At 42.6% G+C, this 12,199-nt stretch overlaps 1 protein-coding gene across 1 annotated transcript; it reads left to right on the top strand.

Moving 5' to 3' along the window:
- The first annotated feature begins 2,856 nt into the window (after window positions 1-2,856).
- Window positions 2,857-11,863, top strand: csnk2b (casein kinase 2, beta polypeptide). Its single transcript, XM_063185610.1, has 7 exons — window positions 2,857-2,905; window positions 3,564-3,644; window positions 3,888-3,990; window positions 4,752-4,867; window positions 6,095-6,170; window positions 8,451-8,640; window positions 10,001-11,863. Exons 2-7 carry the CDS (start codon window positions 3,573-3,575, stop codon window positions 10,089-10,091), a joined length of 648 nt encoding a protein of 215 aa, XP_063041680.1. The 5' UTR covers window positions 2,857-2,905; window positions 3,564-3,572; the 3' UTR covers window positions 10,092-11,863.
- Window positions 11,864-12,199: the final 336 nt, after the last annotated feature.

The raw sequence follows: 12,199 nt of genomic DNA, 5'->3' as shown, positions 1-12,199 counted from the left end.
GAAAGATTCCAATGACTAGCATTAACTTATCAATTTAGACAAATATGTATTATATTGCATTATTTATTTATCAGCCACGTTTCCGTGGCACCCCTGAGGGGAGCCCACGGCACCCCAGGGTGCCCCGGCACCCCTGTTGAGAAACACTGCAGTATCCCTCCATGCTCTTGCTCCCCAGTACCTCACCTCTCATCCAGCATCACTCCCAATCAAGGTCCCTGAGGTCCAATGGCAGGGACTCGCTTGTCATTCCCCGGTCCAGGCTACTGACTTTTGGTGACAGAGACGTCTGTGTTGCTGCCCCCACCCTTTGCAACAGCCTACCACTCTATACCAAGCCCTGACACTGGATATGTTCAAAAGCACCTGAAATCACATTTATTCACAAAGACCTATGGCTCTTGACCAATCTGCCCCACAACTCCACTTCTACCCCATCCTCTATTCTCTAGCCCAGGGATGTCAAACTCAAATTGATCGAGGGCCAAATTCAAAACGATGCCTGGAAGAAAGTCTCGGGTCAGACCAATATTTATGTGAAAAAGGACTAAAATTGTGCATACACAGTGCACACATTAGCACTCCCATTAAATTTCACCAGGGGTGGAAAAGTAACTAATTACTTTTACTCAATATTGTACTTGAGTAGCTTTTATGAATACTTTGTACTTTTTAAGTATTTTTTTAAATTAATACTTTCACTTGTACTTGAATACATTTTGACCCAAGTGACTCAATTACACTGGAACCTGGCCTGAGTACTGAGTAAAAAAAATTGACTGAGAGACAAAATGCCATGCACAATAATGCCACAATCCGCCGGAAATGAAAGATTGTGCAGGATGGCACACAGCATTTCCACTATTTTACTATCTTGTATCAATGTATTGGATGATGGCTGGTGCCAAGAAAGAGATAGAGGTTATGGAGGACGATATTCAAGAAAAATAAACATGACATTCTCAAGAGGAAAGCTAATTAAAAGTAACTAAGTACTTTTACTCAAATTACATTTTAAGTGAAGTACTTTTTACTTTTACTTGAGTAGATTTTTAGATAGGTACTTTTACTTGTACTTGAGTAGAATTTAGGCAAAGTAAAGATACTTTTACTTGAGTACACATTTTCTGTACTCTTTCCACCTCTGCATTTCACAAACAGATTGCCATCATAGTTCAAATGTACAGGTACCTGCACAAATTCTGTTGCATACGATTGTGAGCTTTTTCACTGGCCTAGGCCCACTCGTAATCCTGTGACACACCAAATTTAATGTTGAAGTCTTATTAATTAGTTATTAATAGTGTATGTGGGCCAACTGTAGGCCTACACATTTGCTATGACCTCGCTGGCAAAATAAATGTTTCTGCGGGCCAGATTTGGCCCCCGGGCCTGAGTTTGACATGCGTGCCCTAGCCCCATCTCCTTTTGTAAAGCGGCCTTGGGTTACTTGAAAGGCACTATATTAAACTAAGTCATTATTATTATTAGCCTATTATTATATGGTGTGACGTCATCGGTCGAATGCTCCATTCATTTCAACGGGGCTCCCCAACGTTCGCACGTCTGTTATTTTTCGATAACGGACGGGTTGGTCTATAAAAGACCGCAGTCAATGGCAACAAAAGACTTTTCACTGCTAAAGCGACTTTTCAACAAGACTCTTATCAGCTGCTGATAGACTACACCTGTTGTCCTGGCTACCTAGCTGTTGCCTAGCGGTGTTCCACAACGGCACTGTTTTGTTTTGCGCAGCAACAATCTTAACATTAAATAGGCCCAAAGAAATGTCCCCGCCATGTGTGAATCATTTAAGTATATCCATATAATAAGCGGGTTAACTTTCGGCGAGTCGGTCGCTTTGTGGAATCGCAGCACTTCAGAGAGAACAAGACCCCTCCGCTCCGCGTCGGGGTCTAAAGCAAAGAAACTCAAGAGAAAGAACAATCTCTTGGCGGGGAATGCATTGGCCACGGTGTAGTACGGGGGCGTTGCCTGAGGACACGAGTGGATGGAAAATTAACTCCCTTGCGCATGGTCATTGGTCAGTGGGTGCGATGGATGCCATTTTCGTACTCCCTTGCACATGGTCAGTGGGGGCGACACCATGATGGATAATTTGTGGCCAAGTAACGGCAGCTGTTGGTCAGCAGTAATTGCTGGGGGTAATTAAGGACAGCTGACAGACATTCACGCTGTCCTATGACCTGTTCCACAGTGAATAACATTTCCGTACTCCCCTCGCCATCATTTCCTACTACGCTGTTATGACGTGAGTAAGCCCTCTTGTCTCAAGCCTCTTTGGTCTAAAGATTCTCTCTGTCGTGCTGCTATTCCACTGTAGCGACCTTCTCGCCGAACGTTAACCCTTACTTATTTTCTCTACACTGGGACTAGATCGAGCGGGATCTGGCGTGGCGGTATCACATCTGGGCCTTGTGTTTTGACACTGTTCTAAAAAGATCTTTGGTAGAACCACAGAGTCATTAGGGGTGCCCAATTTGTTTCCCATGACATAACAAGTGAAAATAGTGGGTTGGTCACAGACCATAACAACAAACATGCAATAAACTAGGCCTAGGTAACATGATGAAAGTGCTATAAAATAACAATTCAAATGGACTACATTTACTTCAGTTGTGTACAGGTGTGTCCAAATCATGAACTTGCAGTCAATTCTAAGAAGACGTGAGATCATCACATCATCATCACAACTGTCAGCTCAAACGGGACCTAAGTGATAAAGATGGTCCAGGGCACTTTGGCTCGCATCACCTAACTACTCTAGAACTACAACTCCCATGCACTTGTTTGCGCAAGCATCAAGGCTCGTGTTATTTGCGTCATTCCGTTGCTTCACTTTAACTAGCTTGTGACGGCAAAAGGAAACCGGGGGCACCGGGAGGTAAGAGTATTAATTGTGTTTATAGACTGACCTTGAGTTGTATAGTTAAGATTAAGATACAATCTAATGAAGCAATTAAGCTATTGGTGGCATAGGATAAATGCTTCATCTAGCGGATAGATATTGCGGCCTGCTTCACACTCGCCGCCATATTGAATATTTAGTTATCTTGCTAACTACTCGGAGCAGGTTGGGTGAATAAAACCGAACATCGTTTTGCAAAGTAATTATTTGATGTGTTACTGTAACTAAATGACACTCCTTACATTTACGGATGCTGTGTAGTTGGTATTAATTGTCCTTATTCGTCCTGAACGGGCGAATTGCAGGTGGCTAATGGCTAAAGGCTTTCCGCACTAGTCATCGATGCTAATTTACATGGCTGTATTTAAGCTAGCAAGATTGTTTGCCTGTCAGCGCTGTACTTTTGGCGTGGTCGTCGTTATGCTATATGTTTGGTTTGTACAAAGTAGTTGCAGTTGATTATTATGGTTGTTTCAAAGTAATTTGCATTTTAGTTGAATACAAAAGACGACAAATCCCTCTTTCGTAGGGAATGTGTAGCTAGCAACCGATAGCATTTTCTTAGAATCTCTGGTATTTGTGTTTAGGGTTGGCATTCGTCAATGATCATCACTGACCTTTTTTTCTCCATCAGTTTTCCAAAATGAGCAGTTCAGAGGAAGTGTCATGGATCTCCTGGTTCTGTGGACTACGGGGAAATGAGTTCTTTTGTGAAGTAAGTGTCGATTAAGGCCTTTTAAAACGCCTTGCATGGCGGTCAATCGCCGTTGCTATTTTTATATCGCCCGGGTGTAGACTTCACTGTAAACATTATGGGCCTTGGTGTAATATGCGTCAATTTCTGAATTTAGCATCGTACAGTAGGCTACTACAGTGCTTATCAGAGCTATTCCGACTCTTGCGCTACGGTTGTTCTTAGAGGTGTTGGTGTCTGACACTTTCCCCTTCCACTGCATAGGTTGATGAAGACTACATCCAGGATAAATTCAACTTGACAGGACTGAACGAACAGGTCCCACATTACAGGCAGGCCCTTGATATGATCTTGGATCTAGAGCCAGGTGAGTTCAAGGGTTGGATTAATAGAGATCATTTTGACGTATGTTTATTTTTTAAGATGTGATGACTTCCTATACAAATGTCCATTCACTGTATTTTCAGACAAGACTTTACCAAACAGTCAACACTCAATGCTGCTAAGCATGAAATTAAATCATAATCTGGTCCTTAGTTTGAAACGGCTTACTTTTTCCCCCTCCTATTTTTTGAATAATGTGAAGAGAAATTGGGGAGCACTGTCATTTCAAATCCTATGTGTTGCCTGTGGATGTTTTGATTAAGGTTGGAAAGACTGGACTGACAGTTGATTTTAGGTTAGGTTTTCCTTCGTCCTGTGCTCTCAATACTAGTGTTTTCATTAATTATCTCATCAACCTTGCTTGAGGGATGTAGTAGTAATTGGGATCAGGTAATTGAATTGGCTAGAGCAAATATGTGGCAGGGTTTTTACTTTCTGCACCCTTTGTTTTTTTCCCACCACTGGTTTTGTGTAGGAGCGGGAAAGGATCTGCACACTGCTTGCAAAAGACTTAATTTATTTGGAGCAACGTGTCAATCATAGAAGATCTATGATTGAGACGTTGCTCCAAAGAAATTAAGTCTTTTGTAAGCAGTGTGCAGATCCTTTCCCGCTCCTACACGTGACTGCTTTTTGATTTGGCACCTGCTGATGCTTTTCTGCTGGATGTGCACGCTTTCCACTACACTCTCACACCACTGGCTTTGACCATGGAGCTGACTGTCTTGACTCTCTTATGTGCAGATGAGGAGCTGGAGGACAATCCCAACCAGAGCGACCTGATAGAGCAGGCAGCTGAGATGCTGTACGGACTGATCCACGCCCGCTACATCCTCACCAACCGAGGCATTGCCCAGATGGTAGGCCACCATGTTTTCCTAGTAGCCTTTTGTCCGGTAGGCCACCACGCCTCATTAGTACACACACACACACACACAGTACATCCTCACCAACCGCTGCATTGCCCTAATGTTAGACTAGACTGGGCGAAAGCCGACTGTTGACTCCGTCAAACAGTCTGGCAAAAGCTAAGGGGAATCCGTCTCCATGGACCTTATTCTGCCATTAAGATTCGTTGGAGTTCCGAATTCAAATTCTGCATTATTAGCATGACTCTTACAATATAGTGTTACCAAAGCATACAAATAAGACAAATCAGTAACGGGCTCCGCGGGTGAGTTCTGCGTCACCACTCTCAACTGTTTGCTGATTGGCAGAACCGTGAGCGAACTGACCTAGGAAGGTTTTGCCAGACTATGTGCGGAGCCAAAATCTTTGGGTGGAAGTACATAGGATGGCATCGCCAGGCTAATGATAGACCACTATGCTTTACTATTAGCCTTTTGTCCAGATGGTAGGCCACCATGCTTTACTGGTAGTCCTACTGTTGATAGTTTCAAGACCAGACAAGCTTTTCTCTGATGCCTTCTCTTGGAGATCAAAATGTTTTTCATGTTTTTAAATTTTTTTACCCCTTATTTCTTGCTTTTATATTTTATCTATTTTCACCAGCCATGCCTTATGCTTTTATTGTCATGTTATTTTATTTTACATAATTTTTATCTTACTTTACAGCACATTGTATAGCGCACTTCATACATGACTGCAATTCAAATAAATTTGCCTTGCCTTGCCTAGTCCTGTACATAGGTGGGGGGGACCCCCAAGATTCTAAACATGGTAAACTAGAAGAAATGTTCCTCACGTCAAATTGATTCCAGGGGGAACGACCCTTCTGTATAGTCTCTGGAGTCTCACCAACTGTCTCTGGAGGGACCTTCTCCATTCCACTGTACTAGAACCCTTTTCTCAGATGATGAACTGGTTTTAATCCCTTTTTTTAACCAGTGTTTTGCCCATTGCATTTTACTCAGATAGTGTACCCTATTATCTGGAATTTTTCCTCCTCTTGTAGACCTTGGTCCACATTCTGCCTTACTGGTTGTCAGTTGCCCAGATCGCCGGCCATTTCCCATTCCTCACTATCTGTTCTTGTTCTGCTTCCTCAATGCCTCTGTGACGACACTGAGACGATGTATCCTAAACGCTAATTCCTCATGTGTTTGCTGCTGTTGTGCTCGTTCTAGCTGGAGAAATATCAACAGGGGGACTTCGGCTACTGCCCCAGAGTCTATTGCGAGAACCAGCCGATGCTACCCATTGGTGAGTGGATGTGATTGTAATTTTGGAGTGAGCCGTCACTTTAAATCCTTTTTTTTGTTTGTCTTTATTCCATGGCACGATTATGTTTTGACCATTGTCATGAAGATGATGGTCGAAACGTAATTGTGCCATGGAATAAAAAGGCACTAGTAATGGGGATTTTAGGTGTATGGACTAGGGATGCAAATTATTGATTCATTAATCATTAGTTGATAGTCTTATCGATCGACTTTCGATTAATTGATAAGCAGCGTTTTTTTCACCTGAATTTCATAGGGCCTTTTAAAATATTGCTATAACACTGAGTTATAGTATAAAGTATAAACTAAAGTATATATAAACGCTGAGTAGTTATAGTATAAAGTTAGGCTATATTAAATTATATTATGAGAATTATAATATGATTATTAAGCCCATATTGTATTTTATTGTATTATGTTATATTATATAGTCCTCAATTAATTATGCATTAGGAAAAGAAAAGAACATATTTTCTATGGCATCTCCACACCACCTTTGGGGGTCATTGCTTGGTTTAACCCAGGAGTGAACTCAAAACAGACGTAGCTAGTATCCCCACGCCCCCTCCATGTCGCCTTGTCTGATATGACGGGCAACGTTGAGTCAAACGTGAGCAGACTCAGGACTTGTCTGCATAAAGCCAGAGAGAGTAATATACTTAGAGTCTCTGATAAAGCTGTGTCAGCCAGCATGATCAACCACAAGCATTTTTATATAATAACAGGGTTCCCACTGGTGCTTGAATTCCTTGAAAATGCTTGAATTTCAATTAAGTGTTTTCAAGGTTGTGAAAGTCAAACTCAGTAAGCCAAAAATCTGAGGAAGTGAGATGTCAGATGGGATTTGCCATTCGACACCCTAAAATTGATTAGAATGCAGGAAATTGCATCTTAAAAACACAAAGAACTTCACACACCTCCTTCCTGCGAGCTATGGAAGGTGCTTGAAAAGTGCTTGAATTTGTTCATGATAAAGTTGTGGGAACCCTGTAATAAGCTTCAAAATAAAGAAATGCTATATTTTGGGTAGTGTGTTTTTGTCCATAATGGATAGTAATGTCAACAAAGTTCGTTTCTGAACAAAAAAAGCCATTTCCTGTGTCTGTAAGGAGAGCTAATAAGCTAACAGGCTCCATTGAGAATGAATGGACTGGAGCTCCTCCTCATGCATGGTCATATATTACCATGCCCAGTTCAACTAATACGAGTCTTGATATCTGACAGGGTGTTAGTGATTACAATTACAGCTCACAGTTTTAAATGACTACGTTTGTGATTTCGCTAGTTTGCACGCTAAGCTAACCTAGCAAGCTTAGCCCTACAGTAAAATGCTGCTTGCAAGTGACATTTGCCTGTCTTGAAAGATCATTTTTCTCATAATTCAAACAATAACAACTTGCACCATTGGGCTTGACATAATCACAGATTCAACTACACATCTCCAATAGACCCACAAGAACTCTGGAAGTTGCAATTATGATTTAATAGATAAAATCTATGCTCACAATGGATTTGAATAGGACTAGAACTACTCATCATTCAAGGCTCTGCTACTCATCAGTCTCTAGCGCCCTCTAGCGATTAATCGCGATGAATACATTTTAATCGAGCAACCTCTTACTCGACAATTAATCTAAAGTCGATTTATCATTTTCATCCCTAGTATGGACTCCATTCCTCTAGAATAGAATTAGTCAGCCTTTGTCCTGCACCCTTTCCTGGGATTTGCACAATATTCACCTTCAACTGAGTGGATGTGATTGTCAAACCTTAGTTATTGACATGTAATATTTTTTTAAAAGTTGTCAATACTGTGTCGTTTTAGCATTGAGGTGATTTTTTTGCACTCAGTGAGTAAATGTGTTTTTCAGCCTTCCTGTAGTAAGTTGTCTGTTTGATCACACTAATTCGACATCCCATTTGGAGCAAGTCTTTGTGTTTTGGCTTGTTTCTTACACCATAGGTGTGTCCGTCTACATAACTCTGTATGCTTTTGCATCCTTGGACTGGTTGTGAGTGTGAATACGGAGGTGCTCTATGGAAGCCGCAAGAAGTCAAGATTATTTAACTGTAAATCAGGGGGTGTAAATCAGGGATTTGAATTCGGTATCGATTTCTTAGGCCAACGATTAAAATATTTTTCATTCTTAAGTATGCTCCATGATTTGATTAAAATCAAGACAAAACAAAACATTTATTCAGGTATTTGTGTGTACAGTATGTGCTTGACTGAGCTGGTTGTGTGTCCTCACTCACGCAGGCCTGTCTGACATCCCCGGCGAGGCCATGGTGAAGCTGTACTGCCCCAAGTGCATGGACGTGTACACGCCCAAGTCGTCCCGGCACCACCACACGGACGGGGCCTACTTCGGCACCGGCTTCCCCCACATGCTCTTCATGGTGCACCCCGAATACCGGCCCAAGAGGCCCGCCAATCAGTTCGTGCCCAGGTATGTGTCTGTGCATGCGTGTGTTTTAAATGACTTCGCATTTTGCATATATGATGTCTAGAAACAAAAATTTAACACAGTCGACCGGGAAAAAAAGGCTGCTTCAACTAGGGTTTCTTCTTCACTCTTATTTTAATGTGTCACGTAAATGTATACACACATACACTCACCGGCCACTCAAATAGGCACACTTTTTCAGCTGCTTATTGTCACAAATTTCTAATCAGTCAATCACACTGTGCCAACTCAATGCATGCAACAGACTTGACACGCGGCCAAGACGATCTGATGCAGTTCAAACTGAGCATCAGAATGGGGAATGAAAGTGATACAAGTTACTTTGGACATGGCATGGTTGTTGTTGCCAGATGGGCTTGATTTGAGTATGCTAATCTACAGGGACAACCATCTCCAAGGTTTACTGAGAATGGTCCAAAAAAGAGTGTTCTGTGGGTGAAAATGCCTTGTTGATGCTAGAGGTCAAAAGAGAATGGCCAGACTGGTTCGAACTGAAATAAAGGCAACAGTAGCTCAAATAATCACTTGTATGCATAAGAGAATCTCTGAACGCACAGCAGTTCGAACCTTGAGTCAGATGGGCTTAGGCAGCAGATGACCCAACCAGGTGCCACTCCTGTCAGCTAAGAACAGGAAAATGAGATTATAATTCACACAGGCTCACCAGAATTGGACAATAGAAAGTTGGAAAATGTTGAATGGTCTGATGAGTCTTGATTTCTGTTACATCACTCGGGTGGTATGGTTAGATGTTTGATGTCACCAACATGAAAACATGGATCCACCCTGCCATTTATCAATGGTTCAGGCGGTTGGTGTAGTGCCGTAGGGATATTTTCTTGGATTGATGTGGGACCAATAGTATTAATTGAACTTTGTTGGAACGCCACAGCCTTTTTGAGTATTGTTGTAGGGAGATGGGGCAGTTTTGGAGGCTAAAGGAGGTCCTAGCTCTAGGAAGGTGTACCTTTTACCTAATTAAGTGGCCGGTGAGTGTATATTGCATGCAGCCCATCAGAAATACAAGCTGGTTTCTGAACCACATAGCTGCACATCATGCCGGAAAATGTTGTGTTTTATCTTAGTTCAGCTATTTGAAAGGTCCTAATGGGCAAAACGTGTGATTACTTGGCTGTATGTCCAAAACGCCCAATTGCCACGTTTACATGATGGTTTTAATTGCGAATTAAATAGTTTGGAGTTTACATGTCGCTTTGTCATTCCTTTCCAAATAAACATCAGGGGATCGGATTGAGTTCATCCGAAAGTAAAGGTCCCATTTATTTAAACTCAAGGAATGTGTGCTTATTACTGAACCATATGTTTTTGCTGCACTCCTCAGGCTGTACGGCTTCAAGATCCATCCCATGGCCTACCAGCTGCAGCTGCAGGCGGCCTCCAGCTTCAAGAGCCCAGTCAAAGCCATCCGCTAGGACGCCCGCACCAGGGAGGGCTGCAGGGAGGGAGGGAGGGGGGGTGGGAGAGAGGAGGGATGGAGAGAAGAGAAGAGAAGAGCAGAGGTGTCGATCCTGGGTTCAGAAAGTCAAAACCCTGCCACACATTTGATCCAGCCAGCTCTGATTCAGCTGATCGTACGGAGTACTCAAAGCAGGTAGACTGGCTTACCTGTGTTGGATGGAAACTATGGCAGGGTTTTTACTTCTGAACTAGGTTTTACCCTGAATCTCAAATGGCGCACTTGTGCACTTTAGTGTTCATGTTTTAGTGCCTATGGCGTATTAGTTACGCTCTGAAACATAGTGCAGAAGTGCTGAAGTGCACCATTTGAGATTCAGGGGTTCGACTCCTGGATGGGGGGGAGGGGGAGGGTGGGGCGAGATCATTGTTATTTGAGAGGTGGAGGAGTAGGAGGGTGACTAGGGAATATGATGGGCGGACGGTGGGTTATTATTTACTATGATGATGATGATGTGTGAAGGAGAGGAAGGGTGATGTACCTCAGATGCTACACATTACATACACCCCACTCCACTCCTACCACCCACCCACACACACACACTCTACTGCTGAGGCAGACCAGAAATGTGTGGGTTTTTTTTGTTTGTTTTAGATTTAGTGACCTTGAGAGAACAAATGGAAAAATTATATAGAGTGTTTGGTCTATATATAAAGGCATGGACGGCTTAAAAAACAAAACAAAGAAAATCAAGTCCTCTTCTCTGTCACATGCACACATCCTCATACATTTTACACACAACTGCACACACTCGAAATGTGAGAAGGGAGAGGGTATCCCACTGTTGTGAAAAATTTGCTTGTGTTGGTGATCATTGTGTAAGCTTGAGTTTTTAGAGCAAGTTCTTACATTTTAAAGCTCAAAGTAGAAATCCGGTGATTGTTTTAAATATGTTGTTCTTTTTTCCTTGCCCCAATTCCCCCCTTTCTTTGTAACAAGGCACACAATATGAGTTTGAGCTGGATTGTCACCAATTGTCCTCATTTTCTTCATGGCCAAAGCCAACAAGTTGCTGATGTAAAGCCACTTGTTCACCGGGTCTGTCTTGTGCCTCTCTCTCCTGTCACCATCCTTTCCAAGTCAGGTCACTGATGCATTCTGGGTGTTTTCTCCTGGCAGGCGATATTTGCCATGGTGGCGATGATGATGATGGTGCTCGTTTGGACGTTTTTTTTTTGTTTTAATGTAGATCACTTCTCAGCCGCCCCAGTCTAACTTGCCTTAATGCAGACAGCTGAAGACCTTGGGTGCATTTTTTTCCATCTTCTTTGCCCCTTTCTCTCACAAGCAAACACACACACACACACACGCGCATACACACACACACGCGCATACACACACAAACAGGAGATCATAAGGCACGCACAAAACACTAGACACGTGGTGGTTCCTCATCCCTCCTGGCCTGGTTGAAGTCATTCATGTGAGACACCTTACAGGACATGTCCCCCCTAATGATGCCATTTGCTGTTTTCATGTGTTGTCTTTTTTTGCCCTTCTTGTTTCCTTTCGGCGAACTACAGATGTTTGTGTGATGGGCAGGTGTTACCTGGCTCTCTGAGTGGTTGAAAGAACTACACAGGGTGGATGAGGTGGACTGTAAATTAATTATTGTCAGTTTTGACCTTTTTTTTTTTCCTTCTTCTTTGGTCGTCAATTCTTTTCTTTGCAGTTGTCAACAAAGAGGAACCAGGGTTCAAATTTCACAATAAACATTTTTTTTCCTAATTTGTTTGTACGGTTTGTTTTTGTACATTGCACTGTAAAAATCCTTGCTGCCTGCCCACCAGAATATCACCCTGCCTTTTCTCTGAAAGGTCAGTAATTTTTGACTTGCACCACAACTGTTTCATGTTTCAGAATACCTAGCAGTGGCTAGCAGAGTTGGCAGTTGTGTCTAAATCTCCAGCAGTAAAAAAACAGCTGCCAGAAACCCAATCTACCTGTTAAACTGTTCACCCGATGCTGGATACCCCGTGTTTCAGCCATTCCTTCAGAGAGGGGGAGAGCAGTTGGAGCCTGAAGCTCAAACCAGTGTTGGGGGTAATGTATAAGAAAAGTGCC

This window comes from Engraulis encrasicolus, chromosome 20 (genome assembly GCF_034702125.1).
Source record: "Engraulis encrasicolus isolate BLACKSEA-1 chromosome 20, IST_EnEncr_1.0, whole genome shotgun sequence".
Taxonomy (NCBI): Eukaryota; Metazoa; Chordata; class Actinopteri; order Clupeiformes; family Engraulidae; genus Engraulis; species Engraulis encrasicolus.
The sequence above is the reverse complement of the archived record's forward strand: the minus strand, read 5'-3'. Positions and strand labels throughout refer to the sequence as shown.